Genomic DNA, 21,941 nt, shown 5'->3' with positions numbered 1-21,941 from the left:
CTTCGTGTGGATCAGAGTCTCAACCCTGCTGCCCATTAGAATCACCTGAAAATCTTGAAAAGATGTATGCCAAGGCCCATTGCTGAGATTCAGATGTAACAGATGCCCATATGGGTTCCTGGGTGGTGTAAGTGCTCAACTGCTAACTCAAAGACTGGCAGGTAGAACCCACTCATAATTACCTGGGAAGAAAGGTCTACTTCTGGAAAAAAAAAAAAAAAATCAGCCATTTAAAGCCCTGTAGGTAACAGCTCTACTCATGTCTGATACATGTAGCATCTTCCATGAAGCCAGTTGGGTTCGACTCATCTGCAACTGGTTTGGGTGTTTTTATTATTGTTTGGTGTTCAGGCAGTAGTATTTAAAAAATTCCCAGGTGATTCTAATGTGCAGTGAGCCCACTGTTGCCAATAACACAGTACATGCATCTATCAATATATTTATTTGTATTTATTCATTTATTAATCCTTCTGGGGACTCTATTCTGTCAGACTTGGTGCTTCTGAAGCTTGTGCAAACCACAGGTACTCTGACCTGAATTGCCAGGTAGTGCCCCCCAGAGAGTCTGCTTTAATAGTTCATAATGGGGCCTAGGAATATGCATTTTAAACGCATCCTTCAGATGATTCTGATGGAGTAATACACAAGCCTACCATTTTCAGAAACACTGACTCCCAACAACATTTTTAGTATCCATAGAGCAAGTTCAACTCAACTGGTTATATGGTTTGCCCCACAAAGTTGCCTTCCAAACGTCTAGATTTAAATATACAGGAGGCTGTTTGATTCCTATTGTTGTTTAATCCTTCTGGGTTAGAAGTGAATATTTAAAAAAACATTTATACTGCCCAACATTTACTGACTGAAGAGGAACCCGCGGAGAATCATGTGGCAAAATATCCACACACAGGGACACCCCCTCCCCACCAAGCCTGCAGCTGGTATACGTGGTGGTTGTGTGCTGTTAGGTTGATTCTGACTCATAATGACCTCATATGACAGAGAAGGACCGCCCCAATGGGTTTCTCGGCTATATTTATAGAAGTAGATTCACAGACCTTTCTCCTATGGATGTGTTAGCTTGAACCAACTGCTTTCTGTTTAGGAGCAAGTCACTTAATCATTGTGCCACCAGGGTCCTCAGTTGGCATGGGAGAGTACAAATTGAGAGATGAAAGAAAGGAATAGTCACAGAGACTTGAAGGCAGTTACAAAAGGGTCTGCAGATAGATGAGAAAGGAGCTTGATGGTCCTCTTAACTAGTTCAGGAAGTCCTTTCAGTTTTGACCCAGGTGACAACTGCTTCCAGAAGCTACCATGCGCTTGTTCCTCCCTCTCCTGGTCTTCCTGTCTGGTCCTCAGTGTAGGGCTGTTCTGTGCTTTCAGCCTCAGGTCTCTTCTCTTCCTGCCATCTTGCTCCCTGCCCCCCTAACTCAAAAGTCCACTCCCTCCAAAAATTGTCTTCATGACTTTGGGGGTAGATAGAGATTTCTTAGTGATCACACACACACACACACACACACACACACACAAACACTAACAATAAAAGAAATCATCAAGTTAGATTTTATTAAAAGTTCCTGCTCATCAAATACATTCTTAGTAAAAAGAAAGTCTCCCCTCCCCCTACTTTTCTGGTCCAAACCTGCTTTTCCTTCTGAATTCCCTCCCCTCAAACCTGGAAGGCCGGTTTCTCTTTTCCCTTCCAACCACAATAACTGCCTCTGACTACCTTGACTTTCCATCAAAGTCAAATGTCATGCCTTCCTAACGAGTCCTCCTGCTAAGCCTTCCCTCTCTGAGCCCCCTCACAAAGCAGCTAGGGTGCTCTTTCTAAAATACATTATCCAGTGCTCACACCTGTGCCCTCCACTGCACAAAGAGCCTAATGCTTCATTATGGTAGAGAGGTCTTTGACGATCTGACCATCTTCCTAGTTGTCTTTCATTACACATTTGCCAATTTGCCAACTCTTTTGCTGTTTCCTAAACACCACATCTTATCAGGAAATACCAGTCTCTGAACAAGGACATCATGCTTGGTAAAGTAGAATCAGAGAAAAAGAGGATGACCCTTAAGGAGATGGATTGATGTGGTGGCTACAACAGTGGGCTCAAGCGTGGCAATGATTGTGAGGAGGGCACAAGACTGGGCAGTGGTTGCTTCTGTTGTACACAGGACACTTTACAACAGCAACAACAAACAACCTAGATGCATCATGATTCCTCCTTACTCTCAGAGGCTTCTCCTCCCCACTTACTGAAATTCTCAGAGGTATGATACATCCTCCAGGAAGTTTTCCCGAGTCCCCAGGGGCTTGCTACAATGATCACGTACAGCAAGCCCCACGTTCTGCCTAGCACGGAGGTTAGTTATGAACATTCCTGCGTCCTCCACTGGGCTGTGTCCAATCTGTTTCCACTACCACCAGCGCTGGTCATGTACTTATCAAGTACTGAATTAAGGTTCATTAACTCAAATTGGACTGTCCCCACAATGAGTAGGAGTTTCTCTAGTGTCTAGAAAATGTTGCAACAGAGATATACTCAGTCACATTTAATTTATATTAAAGGCGGAGCATATAGTAAACATTTAACAAAGGCACCCTGGTGGTGCAGTGATTAAGCATGCCACTGATAACCTAAAGGCTGACAGTTCAAACCTACCAGTCACTATGAGGGAGAAAAGACCTGGCAATATGATTCCACAAAGATGGTTGTTGTTAAGTGCCATTGAGTCAATTCCGACCCATAGCGACCCTGTATAGGGTTTCCGAGGAGCGACTGGTGAGTTTGAACCACTGACCTTTAGGATCAAACCGACTTTGCAGTCCGGTGCATTCGCCCATAGCACCACACCAGGACTCCTTTGAAAACATTATGGGGCAGTTCTACTCAGTCACATGGGATCAATCCTTGTGAGTCGAAATCGACTCCACAGTACCAAGCAACTCTTTGAAATAACGAACGATGATAGAATTAATGAAAAGAAAACTACCAGTAAACAGCAGATAATACAGTAGGTGACCAGAGCAGGGATGGAATTCCTGAACTGAGAAATGTCATAGGAAGGAAGATTTGCTTGAACCTTCTCCCTGGAGGCCAGATATGTGACATGGTGACCATACTTTGGAACATCATCATTTAGTGATGAAATCAAGTTACTCCTTCATGCCTAGCTATAAATGTCTACAGATGACTTTCCTGTACTATCTTTTTGGTGTATACATAAAACCATAGGAGAGAAAAGAAAGCAGTGGTGAAGAGAAAGGGAAAAGCTGGACTCTTAACACCAAGCAAGTGGATTCTATGCAAGTTTTTACAAGAATGCTTATCAAGATCATTGATGTATGCACATGCCTCTGGAGGACAAATGTATGGGAAGTCTGAGAATTCATTAAAATAATTTATTTAGAATGTATGTTCAAGACAGTACTGGAGACAAAGAACGACAGACCATATTCCCTCTCCTGAAAATAAAAATGATGGAATTTTAGAATCTCTGGGATCATCTAGCCTATTTCTGTCATTTTACACACAAGTATGTAGAGGAGGAAGGCCTCCTCAAATTGATCACAGCTAATCAGTGGCAGAAGCCGAGACCGGAAACCAGGTCTCCTGAAATCTCATTCCAACATTCTCTTAATCCAATTCATAACATAATACAAGGGTAAGTCAAAAAATATTGCTACTGGGGTTTCAGTTCACACATACATGGGATTTTTCCAAACAAAATGTATGTAAACATGTCTCTGTGGTCAGTGGGTAGCTGTAGACAAGTTCTCTCAGTAACAAGTCGTAGTCTTGTTAAGGTGCCTTCAAAAAAAGTCCAGTCAAAATAGTGGCTTCTGAGGGGACCTGCTGGGCTAGTTAAATTCAAGGCAGAGAGGTCAACTCAGAAGATTATGACAACTGTTTTTGGGGATCCCAAAGGAGTTAAGATTGATAAATATTCTTGAAGGACACAGATGATCACAGGGGCTTATCACAAACAAGTTTTAAGAAAATTGGTAAGAAAAAGACCAGGAAGGTTACACCAAGAAATTTTTCCATCACAACAGTGCACCTGCTCTGCTCATTCTTTGAGGGTAGCAAGGGCTGTCCTGTGAGAATTTCACTGCAAAACCTTAAAACCCATCCACCCGACAGCCTTGATCTTGCCCCTTCAGACTTCTTTTTTGTTCCCCAAACTTAAAGAACATTGAAAAGGAACATGATTTGAGCTCTTGGAAGATGCCCAAACTGCTGTTTTAGGCATGATGTAAACTGAAGAGAGCAGACTTCTTTGGGGAAGGGTTAGAGAGATGGAAACACCCCTTCAGAAGTGGACAGACCTAGATGATGAGTATGTCGAGAAACAATAACTTCATATTTAGATACTTGCATTTAATAAAGGTTTTTGTAGCAAAACTTTTTCACTTACCCTCATCTCTGAGGGGGCTTCAAAAAGTTTATGGAAAAATGGAATGAAAAGATAGTGGGATTTTTTCCAAAAACTGTTTGAAGCTCCCTCGTATCTGATTATGAAAAAAACAGCAAGACCAGGGCAAGGGATCAGGACCAAATGATTGGTGCAGGGAGGAAGACCTAAGACCGTGTGGGCTAGAAAAGACCTAGGACTCACCACCGGGGCCTGAGAGGTCGGAGATGGGGTGGCTGGAAGGCCTGCTCTCTCCTTCTCTTCTACGCCCATACTTTGATTTCATGAGAGCCCAGACACTGAAAACCAGGAAGACTGGATTCTAGTTGAGTCATTTGCATGCAAGACAAAAGCAGAATGAATTTGGAGCCCAGTGTTGCCCACTGGACTGTTCCACAAGGATATTCATGTGGCTCTTAACCAGGGAGATCTTGGTTTCCTGGTAGTAAAACAGGAATAAAAATGGTTCTTAGATGAACCATTGTAGGATAAGCATTGGACAGCTAGCTACAAGGTCAGAAGTCCAAACCCAGCAGTTGCTCTTAGAAACCCTATTCAGGGTTGTTTTGAGTCTTAACCTACTCAATAGCAACATAGTAAATGGGTATAAAAGTATTATATTTTAGGATTGTGGTGAAAGATAACATTCTTGGCATAGTGTTTGGCATAATGTAGGTACTCAATATAGTTCCACTTCTCCCCCTAGGCCAGGCTTGGATGTGACTCTTCTCTTGGTGCCCTAGATTGAAGGCATACTCCAGTGTGCAAACAACTAAGCCATTGGAGGGACAATGGAGAGTGTCTATGATGACATTTTCACAGCTAGTCCTAAAGGCCAGCCCTGGGAATCACTACTGACTACAGGCTGTCACAGGAGACTCATAAAGATGTGGGCACGCTTTTGGTGATGTATACATGCCATGCTTGTTCCAAATGCCACCATCCTTAAAGAGTAGTGTGATGTTTGAGGCCAACTTGCAAAAGTGCAGCTTTCATTAATTTATAAATGGCAAATAAGCATGGCATGGCTGCTGGTCAGATACTGTACCCTCAAAGTGTTACCCAGGCACTCGGTCTGTAATTTGGTGTTAGCCTTAATTGGTCTGCTTTGTTGTCATTTATCATGTCTCCTGACCTAGAATAAAGCCAAGTCACATGTTGTTCATCTTTTTATTCCCAAAGCCCCCTATTACAGTACCCCTACTTATCAGGTGCTCACTGGTTGCTGATTAAGTGGGATCTAGCACAGCAGGTGATGACTCTCTGAACATCCTGGGGCCAGCAGGATGGTCGGAAAACACGAAGCACAGTCTGTTGAGACTGCAAGGTTGTAAAGCAAGGGGGAGCAACATTTGCTAAGCTCACAGTAGAGGCAGCACAAATGGCCAATAAATACATGAAAAGATGCTCAACCTCACTTATTATCTGGGAAATGCCAATTAAAATAATAAATAAGATAGCATTTCCCCACCCATTAGATTAGCAAAATATGAATGCTGGCAAATATCCTGCTCATAGGAGCACAGATTGGTGCTCTTCTTTCTTGGGGAGGGCAATTTGGCAGATTTTATAAAATGCAAAATGCACATCTCCTTTGCCCTAGCATTTTCCTTTCGAGTAGGCATCTATACAGAGAACACAGATTCACAAAGAGGCGTGACTGAGGATGTTCACTGCAGCGCTGTTTATACAATAAAATGCTGTCAACAACATAAATGCCCATCAAGAAGAGGCAGATGAAGTAAAATCATGGTAAGCCATACGGCGAAATATGATAGTGATTATGTGGCTAGGTTGCCAAGACTTCATTGTAAGTGAAAAACCAAGCTGTAAAATGAAACTACAAGTGCGGTTCCATTTATATAAAAAAAGAAAAAAGCCCAACTATGGCATGTGATTATGTATTTACACACACACACACACACACACACACACACATGTAAATGCACAGAAAAAAAAACCCTGAGCTGTATATACATCAAATTGGTTATGCTTGATACTTTTGGTGAAGGAATTAAAATTTTAGGGGAGGGTAGACTTTTTTTTTTACAAGAATTTGTTTGCATAATACATCATAAAGTATTGAGCTGCTAAGGGTTTTAAATGTTATGTATGAATTTATTAATCCACACAACTCTGGGCAATCAGAACTATTCATGCATCCAACAAACCTACAAGGAGTTCTCATTGCCTGCCCAGCCCTGGGGGTACAGGTGCCCAGGGAGTCTGCGCCTAATAAGCTGGGGATGGGGAGAGAGGCAAGAGCAGGCTGGTGAATCCTGTTCTCAAGGATACAGACACCACAGGGAGAACACAGTGCAGCCCAGTTTCCCTACAGAGAACGGACCTCTGGGAGGCTAGGTGACAGCTAAGGTACCACCCCAAGTAAGTAGCTAGGTGATCCAAATACCACCTGAAATATGATTAAGTGCTAAATCCAACAGGACAAGCAATAAAGGCTACAGGAGTTTTAAGACAGGGTGGAGATCTCTGTGGGCTAATCCTGGAAAGCTTCCTGGAGAGGGTGGCAGCTCTGGGACTCAGCCCTGAAGAATGGATGGATAGGGAAAAGCCCAGCATGAGCAACTGCAGAGAGGGAAGGAGTATGGCCAGTATAAAAGAAGCCTGGTTCCTCATAGAGCACCTTTCTATTAGAGGAGGGTGGTGGGCTGAGGGCAAAAGTCACAGTGCAGGTTGCAGTCTTGAGAAACAGCCAGAAGAAGACAATGGTAGACAATGAGGAGGCGTCATGGCAGATTAAAGAGAAAGGCCTGGTCATGGTGTAAGCAGTTGAGTTTTTCTGGGTGTGTGTGTGTGTGAATCCATAAAAGGAATAGTCAATAGGGGATGGGATAGACCTAAGACAGCAGCTTCCCAACTCCAGCAGAAATTCCTACTCCAGTCTCAAGGAAGAAGGAGAGGCCTCATTTTTTTAATCTGCTGATGTAAAATTTCATTTCACTTGAAGGAGTCCTGGTATAATGCTGTGGGTTAAAGCACTGGACTGCAAGGTTGGTTTGAACCGCAAGGCCAAGGGTTCAAGCTCACCAGCCGCTTCTCAGAAACCCTATACAGGGTCACTGTGGGTCAGAACCAACTCAATGGCACTTAATAACAACAAGTCTCCTTGCAGGTATGGTGGCTCCATATGATAAGCACTGGCCTGCGAACCTTATGACTTTCTGCTCCACCAAAGATTTAAAACCTCAGAGACCCTATACAGGGTCACTATGAATCAGAATTGACTCAATGGCATGTAACTTAACAACAAGAAATCTCCCTAAATTGGGGGTGGGGGAGTTGAACTAACCTGGGGAGGCAGGCAATTTTGGACAGAGAAAGAAGTGAAGAATAGACCTCACTGAATCACTATGGACTGACTGACAAGGGTCGTCATCAGAAAAGGAATTAGGCTGGGCATTTTGAGGGAAGAAAAGCCTAGCTTTGGTCCCAGGTGGGGGCAGGGAGGTCTCCATTCCCCAGCCCTCAGGCCCCACTCCACCTTCCCAACCACACTTCCTGCTGCTCTTTGCTCCCACCATAAAAACTTCCATTCCTGAAAAGGCCTTGCTCTCTGGTATACCCTCAGAACCTTTGCACTCGTTCTACCTCTTTCCAGAATGCCCTTCCTCCCCATTCCATCAATTCCATTCCACCCTTTAAAAGGTAAAAGTCACTTCCTGTTGCAGCATGACTGGACCCTGGCTGAATTCTTCTGAGTTCCAACTCAGGATGATGATCTTCCTGCAGGCACCATGGGCCTGCCACCTCTCTTAGGTTTCCCACAGCCCTGGGATCATGGTGCTTGCATATGGAAGGTTCTGGCAATCAGCTGAAGAACCAATTCCCTGAATTATTTTGAAAACGATGTTTGAGGAAAGGATGGAGGGACTGGAAGGCAGAGCTCATGGGGAGAGCCTAAGGGCCTAGGGAACTGGGGATCGGGTGAGAGGAGAGTAGGGGTACCATTGTGAGGATAAGGCTTGATGCCTGGGGTTTCCCAGGAGCTGAGCTGTGTACTAAAGCTTGGGAATTCCTCAGGAAGGGAATGACCTATGTGTGGGAAGAGGAGGTAGTTGAATCTAAGAGCAGAAAAGTGACCCATGACTGGCAGAAGGTGGAGACCAGGATCTGGGGATGGCACAGTTAATGGATAGAAGATGTTTCTCAAGAAGTGTTCTTGAAGGAGGTAGATAAGAACCTGAAGTGACAACTTCAGAAATCCGTAGGGAGGTAGTTTGAGAAGAAAGGGTCAAATGCCATAGAACTAAGACAAAACCCAGAGAGGCAGATGGATTTCTTTATGCTCTAAGTCATTTAGAAAACAGGCCAGAACAGGATGTTATTACTCTTGAGTCTATCAGGGGTATTTGGGAACCTTAAAAGCCATTTGTGTTTTCTCAACATTTTTTATTGCTGCAGCTATGTGGCACAATGGGTACATCAAAAGGTTGACATGACAATTCAAATTCACCTAGAGGCTCTGCCAGAGAAAGACTTGGCAATTTGCTTCTATAAAGATAATTGTTATTGTTAGGTGCTGTCACGTCAGTTCTGACAACAAAATGAAACACTGCCCAGTCCTGTGTCATCCTCATAATAGTTGTGTCTGAGTCCATGGTTGCAGCCACTGTATCAATCCACTTCATGGAGTATCTTCCTCTTTTTCACTGGCCCTCTACTTTACACCAGGGACTGGGTCCTCCAGATAACATGCCCAAAGTAAGTGAGAGGAAGTCTCCTCATCCGCCTTTAAAGAACATTCTGGCGGTACTTCTTCTAAGTCAGGTAGTACTTCTTGAAGTCCATGGTGTATTCAAGATTCTTTGCCAACAAGTAATTCCAAGACATCAATTCTTCTTAGGTCTTCCTTATTCATTGTTCAGCTTTTGCATGTAGATGAGACTAGGAACCCCTATGGGGTAGTTCTATTCCGTCAAATGAGGTTGCTATGATTTGAAAATCTATAGGCTGGAACTTAACAAGAAAGAAGAACAATCCCTCCCTAGGAGTCCTTGAATGTTGCAAATGATTAACACTTTAGGCTGCTATTGAAGGGTTGGATGTTTAGGTACACCCAGAAATGCCTTTGAAGAAAGTCTTGGTGATCTACTTCTGATAAATCAGCCATTGAAAACCCTTGTTTTGTGCTGCAAACTACAAGGTCAAAAGTTTGAAACTACCAGCTGCTCCGCGCGAGAAAGATGAGGCGTTCTGCTCCCGTAAAGATTTACAGCCTCGGAAACCCTGTTCAGGGTCGCTATGGGTCAGAACCGACTCAACGGCACTTAACAACAACAACAACAAGCCCCTTGGCACAGAAGGAGCTCTGGTAGCGTAGTGGTTAGGAATCGGGCTGCGAACCACAAGGTCAGCAGTTTGAAACTACCAGCTGTTCCGTGGGAGGAAGATGAGGCTTTCTGCTCCCGTAACCCGTAAAGATTTACAGCCTTGGCAACCTGGTACAGGGTCGTTATGAGTCGGAACCAACTCCACGGCACACAGCCATCGCCAGCCCCCTGGCCCAGCTCAGGAGAGGAGAGAATGATATGGATGGCCAGGTTCAACATGGGAATAGGAAGCTTCGATTCTAACTCTAGGCCAATCCCATTTTCCATTTGTTGTGTGAGTTTATGACTCGTCACATAACTCTTAGTTGTACTAGTTCCCTGGTCTGAAGATGAGACCAAAAGTTCTAAAACTTGTGCTAGAAACCATGGAATTATTTATGGACATATATTGAAGTATGTCATATGACTATGAAACAATTTCACTAACAGAAAGTATATTTTGCTTCCGGGTCTCCATAGCTCAAGTCGCACATACGGAAAATATTTTTAATTAAATAAACTTCTTAGATTTTTGTTGTTTTTATTGTTGTTGATGTTCATTGGGTGCCTTTACTGGCTAGGGGGAGGGGAGCAGATGCCATAGGTTTAAGATTTACTAGAAAAGATTTTGTGATTGTTGACAGGTACATGTTACTAGTATGTCTGCCTCCGTGTATGATAGAAAATGCTAACAAAAATTGTTTCTATGTTAGTAGAAAAAATAAAGTTGAGCATTTGTAGCAATTACCTTACATTTTTCCTGTGGACTGAGAACCACCACCCCACACCCTTTTTTTTTCCCATTGTAACTGAAGGTAGACCTCAACACTACAAGGGAGATGATTTGAGGAGAAGCCTGGGATTTCTAAAAGTTCTTCGGGGTTTAAAAGTCATTATGTCTAAGCGTCTGACCCCAAGGTTAAGAGAGCAGAACAAGAGCACGGGTAACAAAGGGTTAAAATGCAAAGGCCCTCCCACCCCAGTTCTAGGAGGCCAAGGTAAACTGAATTTCCATCCCAAAGAGTACACTTAAATGCTCTCTTTCCCCTGACCTTGGACTGGCTGTCCTTCCAGGCTCTTCCAGAAGAGTCATTTCTGCCTTCCTGGATCCTAAAGGCACTGGAAATAATGGAATAACCAAACCCTGGCCTTGTTTTTCTCTAGAGTGAGCTTCCACACAGTGTAAAGTGGGGTCCGTATTGTGAAATGCCCCCCCCCCCAGTGTGGGGGCAATTAACAGTTGTTCCCTCACCCTTCCCTAGTCTTTGGGAACAACCCTTCCCTAGTCTTTGTACCCCTACTAATCAAACTTACAAGAGAACCAAAGAGTAGTAGCTCAACAAACAGTATGTGGTGGGTTGACTTCATTCCTTAGTCAACCAGTCTCTACTTTCTCAGTTCCTGCTATAGAATGGCTCATTCCACCCTGCAGCAGCCACAGAAGGTTCTCCCAGGAGTCACCAGCAGTGGGCCTGGCTCATGAATGCAGCTTTCTACAGTGCTCCAGAAGACATCCTCTTTCCTCATGCCCCCCCTCTGCTAACCTTCCTCCCAGGTCCTATCTCTCAGGCTTGCCTTTTTTATCCCAGAGACTTGCAATGCCCCCTCCACCTGTCCTGTAATGTGGTACGGTTTCTGTGAACTTAATCTTGGGACTTTGCCCCTTCTCTTTCTTTCCGAGGTGATTTTCTCAGAGGTTTTCAGGGATTTTTTGGCCAGGGTTCTACTTAGAACACCCACATTTTTATCTGCAGTCAGACTGCCTCAAGCTGACATATCCAACAGCAACTTGGCACCTCCATGTAGAGGATTCACCTGTTCCAGCCAATGGCTTGACCCTCTTCCCAGGGGTTTCAGCTAGATCCCTGGGAGTCTTTTCCCTACCCTCCCACCTACCAGCACTATGATTCTGTCTCCAAATTACACTTGATTTTGTCCTGTCTTAACTGATGCCACCTTAAACCATATCATATAATTTCCATCTCAATGCAGAGAACCAAATAACTCCCATGTCCAATGCATAGAAACCTTCTGTGGCTTCCCAGTATACTCAGACCAGTTATTGGCCAGGATCTGCACAGCTCTGTGTGATCTGACTCCTGCCTTATCTGGCCCCTGTGCTCATTTCTTAAGTTCCCATGTAGACTGGTCTCAATTTATCACACAAGTCAGTCAGGGCTTTTCTTATGCTAGTTCCTCTGTCTGGAATGTTTTTCCTCACCCTACTCCTGGTAGCGTAGTGGTTACGAATCGGGCTGCGAACCTTAAGGTCAGCGGTTCGAAACTACCAGCCGCTCCGCGGGAGAAAGATGAGGCTTTCTACTCCCGTAAAGATTTACACCCTCGGAAACCCTGTACAGGGTCGCTATGGGTCGGAACCGACTCAACGGCACTTAACAACAACAACAACTCCTCCTTGCATCAACATCTCCTCTGTTCCTTTAGATCTCAGCTTCAATGCCATCATTTCCAAGGCTTTCCTGAGGAGCTATCTTCTGTCAGCCTCCATTTCGGCCCTTTGTGGGCTTGTTTTCTCTCTGTCTCTCCCATCCGAATGTTAGCTCCAGGAAGGCAAGTACCGTATGTGTGTCCAGAGCCTAGTGCAGTGCCTGGTACACAGTAGGTGTTCAATAACCACTTGCTGAATAACCCAGTCACTGTTTAGGGATCAAGTTGCTCCCTGTAAGTGTGAGGAAACTGAGGCACAGTGAGAACCAGACAATAGCTCCAGAAGCTAGCTTCTGGTTTTCTAGTTCTGCAAGATGGGCTGGAACGCACCCAGGCCAGAAGGCACCTCACCTCCCTTTTCCAGCGTGCCAGCCACTCGTCTCGTTTGCGCTTGCTGATGTAGTAAGGGTCCCCTGCCTGGAAGGTGAGCCGCGGCATGGGCCGCTGACGGAGGCTGGATTCCCAGCCCAATCCACCCCGCAGCCGGCCCCGGGAGCCCTAGGACAGAGAGACAGACAGGTATTAAGATGGGCACCTACAGCCCACTGTCAGACTTATTCCTACTGGAGGGGACACTGAGGAGGCACTCACCTCAAACAGAATGCAGAACTCTGACTCCTGGCCAGAGATGCCAACCCTGTGAGTACTGGGCAAACCCCTGAGTACTGGGCTAGAGAAGTGAGTGATGTGTGGGGGCAGGGCTATGGACATGAAGGGAGGTACTCCTTTTCTGGAGGGGGACCAGCTGGCTGCCTTGTTGGGGGACTTCCAACCTCCACACCCACTTCCTCTCCTTCTCAGAGAGGGATGTGTAAGGAAGGCAGGGAGGAGGGCCCACCCCAAGTTTCCCTCACACACTCGCCACAGTTGGGGTCAGAGCAGTGGGTTTCTTCGCCTAGATCAGGATCCACAGAGCCCCTGAGGGTAGAGGAAAACACTTGCCTCCATTTTCATAGATTCGATGCTGGTTTCCTTCTGTTCTGTGCCTGTGGAGAGGGAAGAACAAAGGGACTGTTGGCAGAGGTACAGGAGTGGCTCCGAGGCCCCACCCTGTGTAGGGGTCCCTGCTATGGAGGACAGGGGTCCTCCACCCATTTGGTTGTTCATGTATCAGACATGATGGCTTACCATGTGCCAGGCACTGTGCCGACCTTTTATACTCAGAGCAAGGCCCAAAGCAAAGCAAGTACTGGGGAAGGGTTTGAGGCCCAAGTATGAAAGAACAACAGCAAAGTCAGGGCTGTGGTTTCCGGCACACTGACTCTGTCTCAGGTACGGGGACTAAAAATAACCTGTTCTGCTGCTCCCGGTCAACTGGACTCCTCTCCCAGCTGAAGGAGCAGGAAGGTGGAGTGGGGACAGGAAGGGCTGGACTTGAGGGAGCTAGACAGTGTAGGCTTCCCTGACCCTGGAAGGGAGCGTTTGCTGTTTTGTGTGGCGCACAGGCAAAGATAGCTCCCAGGTACAAGCTGCATGTGGGGAGGTGAAGGGGCACTGGCTGCCTGAAGCAAAACTGGTGAAGTAACTTCGTCTCTACGAGATTCAGTTTCCTTATCTGGAAAATAAAGATGTTGGAGATGTTTTCTAAAGGCCCCTTGTAGTATTTGCTTCTCTGCTCCCATTCCCCACTTCATTCTCCCTTTAATCTACAAGATTTGTGCTTGGGTTCTCTCCGCAGCTTCTCCTGGCCTGCTTCCTCACTGAGTGGATGAATGTTCTGCAATCATACATTACTGTGAACATTAAGTATATAGTACAGCACTTGGCATATGGTTGTTGTTAAATGCCATTGAGTCAGTTCCAACTCACAGTGACCCTGTATAAGGTTTCCTAGGAGCAGCTGGTGAGTTTGAACTGCCGAGCTTGCCATTAGCAGTCCAGTGCTTATCCTACAGCACCACACCAGGACTTCTGGCATATGGTAGATACTGAGTAAAAGGCTTTTGTTCCCCTTCCCGAAGGGAAGCACTGTATTTCCCTGCTCCTCTTCTCTTTTAATTCTGCCATTCCTCAGCTGGGCCTGATTCCAGTTATGGAAGACAAATCTCAATTTGGGGCAGAAGCTGCAGTAATCCTGTCCTTAGGAGACTTTGTCCTCCACGCCCCAAGCAAGCACAAAGCCCCACTCCGAATACCTGCGCTCCTACCCTGACCCTCTCCTCTCAGAAGTGCTTCCCTGGCTGGGCCGGCAGTTCTGCCCTCTGCTGGCTATGGGGCTCACTGAGTTGTAGCTGCACTAGCTTCCTGTCTGAGATCGATGGCATGAGGCCTGGCTCCAACTGTTTCCCTGGATTCTTTTTCTGAAATCAAGAGAGTTTTTGAGCGTGGACCCAAAATAGGAAGGTCACTCAGGCTGGTTCATGGTAGTGGGAAGTGGGGGGGGGGGGGGTTGGAGGGGGGGTGGACACACAAAGAGCCAAAAACGGAAAAAACAGTCCCTACTTCATCTCCTGGCTCTGAAGCGGAAACCAGACACAGCATTTAAGGCTTCTGAATCCTCAGCCACCTGAGAGGATGTTTCCCTCCTTGTTACCAAAGCCTGGGGCTCTGTCTCTACATCTGTAGACCCTGGAGACTTCTGTCCTCAGAGTTCCCCTGTTCTGGCTTACAGGTCATCCTGTCAAGCGCAGTCCCAGGTCAGGCCCTAGCACACTGAGGGAGGGGAGGAAGGGCCCTGGGCACTATCTTGGTCCACCTGTGGATGTGGGGGCATAGTGCTGCACACTCCGGGATAGTACGCACAGTGATGACGAACTGGTTGTTGAGGTAGGTGAGTGGGAGGAAGTGAGTATGTCTGTCATGGGTACGTGTGTGGGTGAGAGCATGTGGGTGAGAGTGTGTTTGCTAACGCTTTGAACATGACAAGCCTTTTAAGGTATGTCTCACCTCTAATTTCTCCGTTTCTACCTTCATCCTTCCTTTAAGTCCTCTCACCACATCGAGAGCCCCAACTTCTTCTGGGGCCTCAGTTGGGACCCACTAGAACCAGGTTTCCTCTCTCAGCCTGTCCAGTCTAAGAAAGGACCCCCCGCCTCTCCTTTCAGACCTCCATACTCTGCCCACGAGGCTGCCAGAAAGGGGCTCCTGCCTGCCAATTGAGCTGCAGCACAGTCTGTGTGGAGCCCCTCCACACACCCCAACACTGATCTGAGAGGTGTTCCAGGAACAGCTGTGTCAGCCATGTGGCTGGAACTGGGGGTCCCCGGGATGGATCTGGAGCAGGGAGTCAGACCTTCGATGGCAGTCTCCTTTGGATCTCTAATGGTTCCTTCCTGAGACCCTCTTCTTAGCATTTAATTAGGCTTACAAGAGGAGTCATTTATTCATTAGAAAGGAAAGAAAGCTTACTTGTCTATCCTCTGAATTTTGCTGATGAGAAAACAGGCCCAGGGAGTCGAATGACTTATGGCCAGAACCGAGATCTGATTTCAGGGCTCCTGACTCGCAAGCCAGCTCTCTTTATACTGCACCATACACATTATTCCTTAGTGTCTCTCCCTTCCTTATCCTCAAGCCCCTATGCTCCCTAAAACACAGTTATTTCTCATTATGCCATTTCCAATCGGCTTCTTTCTGGAATCTTCTCCCAGACAGACTCTGCGCATGCCCATTGGAATGAGCACACACACAGACACGCACTCACTTTCCAGCCTGACCAGGAAAAACAAGCCCAGCTGCCTCCAAACGCAGTACTTGTCACGAGTCATGGAGGACCAGCGGCTCTCTCAACACTCCTGAGGTCCATCTGCTCCTGGCCCAAACCCAGGGCCACAGGCAGGACCAGGTGGCTCTGTGCCTTCCAGGATCACCTGGCAGGCATAAACATGACCCTGGGGCATTTCAGGTCCTGTGGGTCTGAGCATGCTCAGTTGGGGACCTTTCTTACATTCTCTTTAAAATGAGCCCAGATCTCCATGACAGAGCTGAGACCAGGCTGACCTCAGAAGGCAGTCATGGATCCAACAATGGACAGAGAAAATTTATACATATGGCCCTAACTTGGGCCTTTCGTATTTGTACAATCTTGGGTAAGTGACTTACTTTCTTGAACACTCACTGTCCCCACCTTCCTCACAGGATCATCAGGATTAAATAAAGAATTCATACAGAGAGCAGGGCTCTTCAACCAAATCACAGGGATCACTGTAAGATGCAGATTCAGATTCATAGACCTGAGGTGGGGCCTGAGATTCTGCATTTCCAACAGGTTCCTAGGGGATGTGGATGCTAAGCCACCCATGGACCACACTTGGAGGAGTGAGGAAGTAGAACACTCAATATAGAGCCAATACCAGCAAATGAAAGCCTCGTTACCATTGTTACTATTACTGTTAGCAAACCCATGGCACGGCTCAGAAGCTGACCTAAAACTGGCTCTTATCCTTACATCTCAACTTCCCTGTTCTTGGTTATTCCTCCAAATTGTATCATAGCGTCTGAGGCTCCTATAGGCAACCAGGAGGATGCCCAGGTCACCAGCATGTTACCTTAAAGCCCTCCTGTCTTTTCTGAATAATAACTAATGAAAGAGATTTAGGAGAGACCTGGAGTTAGGAGAACGAAAAGACCACGGCCAAGTCACTTCCTTCCTGGGGCCTTAGTCTCCTTCCTCTTCTGAATGCACTAGTTGAGCATGTGTTCTATCTCAGCTGACTGCTGGGACAGTGGCCGAGCCTCCACACCTGAGATTCTGCCACTACCTGGCTGAACCGCTGGCAGACAGTGCTGCTGCCCTCTTGGTGATGTTTCACCCACCTCAGCATAATGGCAATTTACAGTGGTCTTCAAGGGTCCCACCATCTCTGATCCCTGATCTCAACTCTGATCACCCCATCTCAACTTCTTGAATATTGAGCAACACAGGAATGCTCCAAGGACAAAGTTTGGAGATTAAGGAGCCTTGGAGCATTTCTGGCCACCATGCTCAGCATTAAGATTCAGAACAAGGTCCACCCAATGTGTGAAAGTCCCAAACCCAGGAGTCATCCTTGGCACCTTGTCCCTCTTATTCTTCGTATCCTTGCATTCGTCCTCCTCTCTCCATCTCTGCTGGCAGCCTTGCTCATTAGAGCATCCCTCCTAGCCCAGATTCCTGCAGCCTCCTCAACAGTCAGCCTGCTTCCCAGCCCTTCCTTCCATTGTGTTCCATGATCCAGACAGCTAGGCGATCTTTTCAGAACACAAAGCTGATCATGTCACCCTTGAGGACACAGCCTCAAAAGCCCTTGTGGCCTGGTCCCATCTCCTCTCCACTTGTCTCACACACTTGTCTCCATTCCTGTCACATGGGCTTCCATCAGCTCTCGGGGTGCTCTTCTCCCTCCTCGTCACCTGGGAACCGTCACACCTCTTCATCCAGCAGCCCTGACCCAATGAGCTTTAGCTCATCCATCAGCTCAGACAGCACATCCCACACATAACCAGCTCCTTTGTTAGAGTTCCTCATAGAATCACTTATCTGCACAGTCACATTTTAAGTATGGATTTCTTATTAACATCGGTCTCTCCAGCAGACTGTAAGGTCCTTATGGGCAGGATCCAGGGTATGACTTGCCCAGTGCACAGATCCTGGTCTATGTTTGTTGCTGAGTCAGTTCCAACTCATAGCAACCCTATATAGGGTTTCCAAGAAGCAGCTGGTGGGTTTGAATTTGCAGTGGTCCTACAGTGGCACACCAGGAGTCCATACCCTAAATATTGCTGTTAAATGCCGTCGAGTTGATTCTGACCCATAGCAACCCTGAATAGGGTTTTCAAGGAGCAGCTGGTGAGCTTGAACCACTGACTTTGCAATTCAAATGACTTCGCAGTCTAACTTCGCAGTCTAACACATTAGCCTACAGCACCACACCATGGTGCTTAACAAATATCTGTTGCCTAAAGAAGGAGTTCCTGAGAAGGAACAGAAATGGAGAGGGAAATCCTAGACCAAAACAACCCCTCTCAAGGCTTAAGAGCAGCCTCACAGATGAGGCTCCATCCCCTAGATCAGGAAGAACTGTCCAGGACCTGGGAGCAGCTTGACACCAGTTATGGTGGGATTCTGGTAACATGCAAATAACTGAGACATGCCTGTGGAGAGCACATGCCTTTCTCACCCTGTGTCACTGCACTCAGATGCCCTTCCCACAAAGTGTCAAAGGACACATCTAAAGGGGCACTAAGGAGGCCTGGAGAGTTCAAGAACCTGCCCAGGTACTTGAACCCCATTCTCGTAAAGCAGAGGACAATGGAGAAATCACCCACACTGACATCAGAGACCAAGATCGGAATCCTGGATCTGCCACTGCCACTTATAAGCCAGGGGTGGGGGTGGGGTTGAGGAGGCAGTGATTTGTCTTTAAGATCACTTAATCTGACTCATAGTGACCCTCTATAGGGTTTCCAAGGAGTGGCTGGTGAGCTTGAACTGCCAACCTTGCGGTTCAAACCAACCTTGCAGTCCAGTGCATTAACCCACAGCGTCACCAGGACTCATTCATCTCTTTTCTCCATTTTTCACCCTTACATGTTGTTAAGTGCCATCAAGTCAGGTCCAACTCATAATAACCCTGTATAGAGTTTCCAAGGCTTTAAATCTTGGCAGGAGCAAAAAGCCTCATCTTTCTCCCACTGAGATGCTGGTGGGCTTGAACCACCAACCTTGTAGTTCAGTGTCCAATGCTTACTCTAAAGAGCCACTATGCTCCCCACATGGGGATAATTGTGGTGGGCAGTGTGCCACAGAATCAATTCTAACTCATAGAGGCCCTATATAGGGTTTCTGAGGCTGTAAATCTTTATGGGAGCAGAAAACCTCAGCTTTTTCCCGAGGAGTGCCTGGTGGTTAGCAGCCCAACATGGAACCTTGTATGGTACCAGGGCTCCTTATGGGGATAAGGTTGTTGTTAAGTGCTGGCAAGTCAGTTCTGACTCATAGTGACCCTGTATAGGGTTTCCAAGGAGTGGCTGGTGAGTTTGAACCCCTAACCTTGAAATTCAAACCAACCTTGCAGTCCAGTGCTTATCCTACAATGCCACACAAGGACTTCATGGGAATAATAATACATCTTGAATATGATTGTTTGAAAGAGTAAATAAAACCAAGGGTACAAAAGTACCTCAGAAAGTACTTTGTACATAGCGGAATCATCATAAACATGAGCTGAAGAATCAATAAATGGAAGATATTATTTTCATAGTCTGAAAATCTTATCTGCATGTGCTCTATCCAACAGGAATTAAATTAAATTTAGATCCATGCAATATAAATTTTGCCAATTAATGACTTTTCTCCTTCCATCATATACACTTAGGACTTTTCAAAATTAAAATGCACATATGCAAAACAACCTGGCAGGGCCCTGGGAGGATCAAATGTGATAATGTTTGAGAAAGTGCTGGGTAAACTGTGAAGCCCTAGACAAATGCTAGTTGTCCTCATTACTAACATGTTTACAGCTTAGTTGGCCCTGAAATAGCTGGCTTAACCTGAAAGAGAAAAGTGGGCCCCTTTCCAGGACTTCCGTCTGGGCCCCAAAGTCCCTAGATAAAGATGCAGTGCACAGACAATCCTGTCCCGTCCCACTCCCCATTGGGTCTCCAAGACTCCGTCCCAGCCTAGGGCTCCTTCACACCACCATTCTCCCCACACCACATGGTCACACCAAACTTCCTGTCAAGTCAACCAAATTATGGTAGGTTCAGGATATCTGTACTGGGAAAGGCTTTCAATGACCACAAGAGCATCTGCTACCCCTCGAGCACCCAGAACCATCAGGGACTACAAATCCAAGGACTCCAAGAGCCTCAGGTCATGTGAAAGAATAAACAGGCAGGTGGGAGTTGAGGCAAACCCAGGCACACACTCAGCCTAAAGGAGGATGAGCATCACCCCAATCCAGCGCCCACTGGCATCGCGCAAGCCCACTGATGCCAGATCTGTCTTTGTTGTTGTTGTTGTTTTTCATGAGAAGCCCAAGCTCCAGAATTTTGTGCCAAATTTCTTGATTTTTAAATGCTGGCAACTAAAATTTTTGAAATGTTTAAAACACTGTGTGGGCCAAATAAAATATGTGTGCAGGCTGTATTCAACCAGTATTCTCCAAGGCATAGAGCCCTGGCAAGCAGGCCTTCACTAACACTCCCAGCCCATCCCTCAGATAGTTCCTTCTTTGGCCTGCTAGACCCGAGTCTCTAACCCTTTAGGGAATCCAGGTGAGCCCAGAAGACAAGGACTCACCCTCCTCTGCAGGGGCTCCTCGGCCATCCTTGGGGGTGCAGCAACCATTCTCCACTGCCCGGGAGGCTTCAGGTGGGCTCTCAGCTGCACCCTCTCCCTCTGCTGGGGCCCCGCCCTTCTGCCCCCCAGCAGGGCTCCCCTCCTCTGGCTGGGGCTCACTTCGCTTCTCCAAGTCACCATTGGGTAACAGCTCTGAAGGGCCTGAGTCCTGGGCCACGGATGGGGTCTTGGAGGTCATCGCAGGGTCCTTCGGCACATCGCTGCTTTCCACCTGGAAGATGAGGAGAGATACACGAGGGGAGAATTAGACTGGTGGCCTGAGCCTCTGGTGGTCACTGACCTCTCTGAAGTTTTTTTGACTGTTATGTGGAGTTCTGGTTATGTATCTTCTGTCCAGAGGTGTCCACATAATGTTCACGCAAGCAAATACACTTATAATGTTGATCTCAATTTCAAGGGGTTCAAGGACCTGTTGTCAAGGAGTGTGTGGACTCCAACATAAAAAATGGGAGAACATTTCAAGCAGGTTTACCAGACTGATCCCAATACGCAAGCTCCAGCCCAGCCCTTCATATTAAATTAGTACACTGCCCTGATTCAAAACCAAATAACCCCATGCTATCCATAATTCAAATTGGGTCCCACCTCAGAAGATCCTAGGACTACCAGGTCAAGTTTGCTAAGCTCGAGGCAGGTCAGGTCAGTGGTCAGTGCCCTCCTGGCTTTCCTGATAGTCTCTTGAGGTTCAGGCTCAACACCAGTTAAGTATCTGGTAGAATGGAATGCAAAAGAAGCAGTCCTTTGGGCTAGATGTTCTGTATCTCAGTGCCGGCGTCTGTAGGTCCTCCAAGCTCTCAGCCAAGACCCCAGCAAGCAATTTGCTGCACTACCACAGTAGATCATTCCTAGCTTGTGTCTAACATCCCTCATCTCCCTCAAAAAGGAAACTTACCACCTCATCTCCTAGGTCTCAAGAGTCAGAGAACTCAACTCATTCAGGTTTCAGGTAGTAAAACAGTTTGAAAATGATGAATCATAACTGTCTTTCCTGTATATTACTGCATCATATGCAAAGCTCTTTCACATCCATGGTCCCTTCAGAGCCTCTCAGTGTTCCTGGGATGCAGGGGAAGACACTGAAGCTTTCAGAGAATCATGTGGTTTGCTAGAGGTCACACATGTTGGACAGAGCAAGTGCAGGAGATCTCCATGGCCCTTGGGCTCTGCTAGGGATGAGTAATTGGTCCTTAGCCTTCTGGAGGCCAGCAGCCAGAAAATCTCAGGAGAATGGAGGTGTCCTGCTTGGGCCAAGAAGAGGCAAGAAACACCCCATTCTCACAGGCTGTACCATACCACAGGCACCAGGCTGCACTCAACATTCCGTTCCCTGGTGCCTCCATTTGTAGAATGCCTGTTCCATCTAAGGTCAGGGACAGTATCATCTGGGCAAACATGGTACTCTCAGAGGGTGCCCCAGTTTCCCCAGTTGTTAAATGGGACAACTAGGTTAAACCAATGAAGCT

The 21,941-nt window shown here is 46.6% G+C and overlaps 1 protein-coding gene across 1 annotated transcript in view; it reads right to left on the bottom strand.

The window, feature by feature from the left end:
• DNMT3A (DNA (cytosine-5-)-methyltransferase 3 alpha) overlaps positions 1 to 21,941 on the bottom strand; it is a 123,197-nt gene that overhangs the window by 30,531 nt on the left and 70,725 nt on the right. Inside the window, exons 4-6 of the mRNA XM_006835228.1 lie at positions 20,419 to 20,689; positions 13,140 to 13,183; positions 12,549 to 12,695 (exon numbers count right to left, since the gene is read on the bottom strand). Of these exons, the coding sequence (XP_006835291.1) occupies positions 12,549 to 12,695; positions 13,140 to 13,183; positions 20,419 to 20,689 (462 nt within the window). The remainder of the gene's footprint in view (positions 1 to 12,548; positions 12,696 to 13,139; positions 13,184 to 20,418; positions 20,690 to 21,941) is intronic.

Source organism: Chrysochloris asiatica, unplaced genomic scaffold, assembly GCF_000296735.1.
Source record: "Chrysochloris asiatica unplaced genomic scaffold, ChrAsi1.0 scaffold00016, whole genome shotgun sequence".
Taxonomy (NCBI): Eukaryota; Metazoa; Chordata; class Mammalia; order Afrosoricida; family Chrysochloridae; genus Chrysochloris; species Chrysochloris asiatica.
The sequence above is the reverse complement of the archived record's forward strand: the minus strand, read 5'-3'. Positions and strand labels throughout refer to the sequence as shown.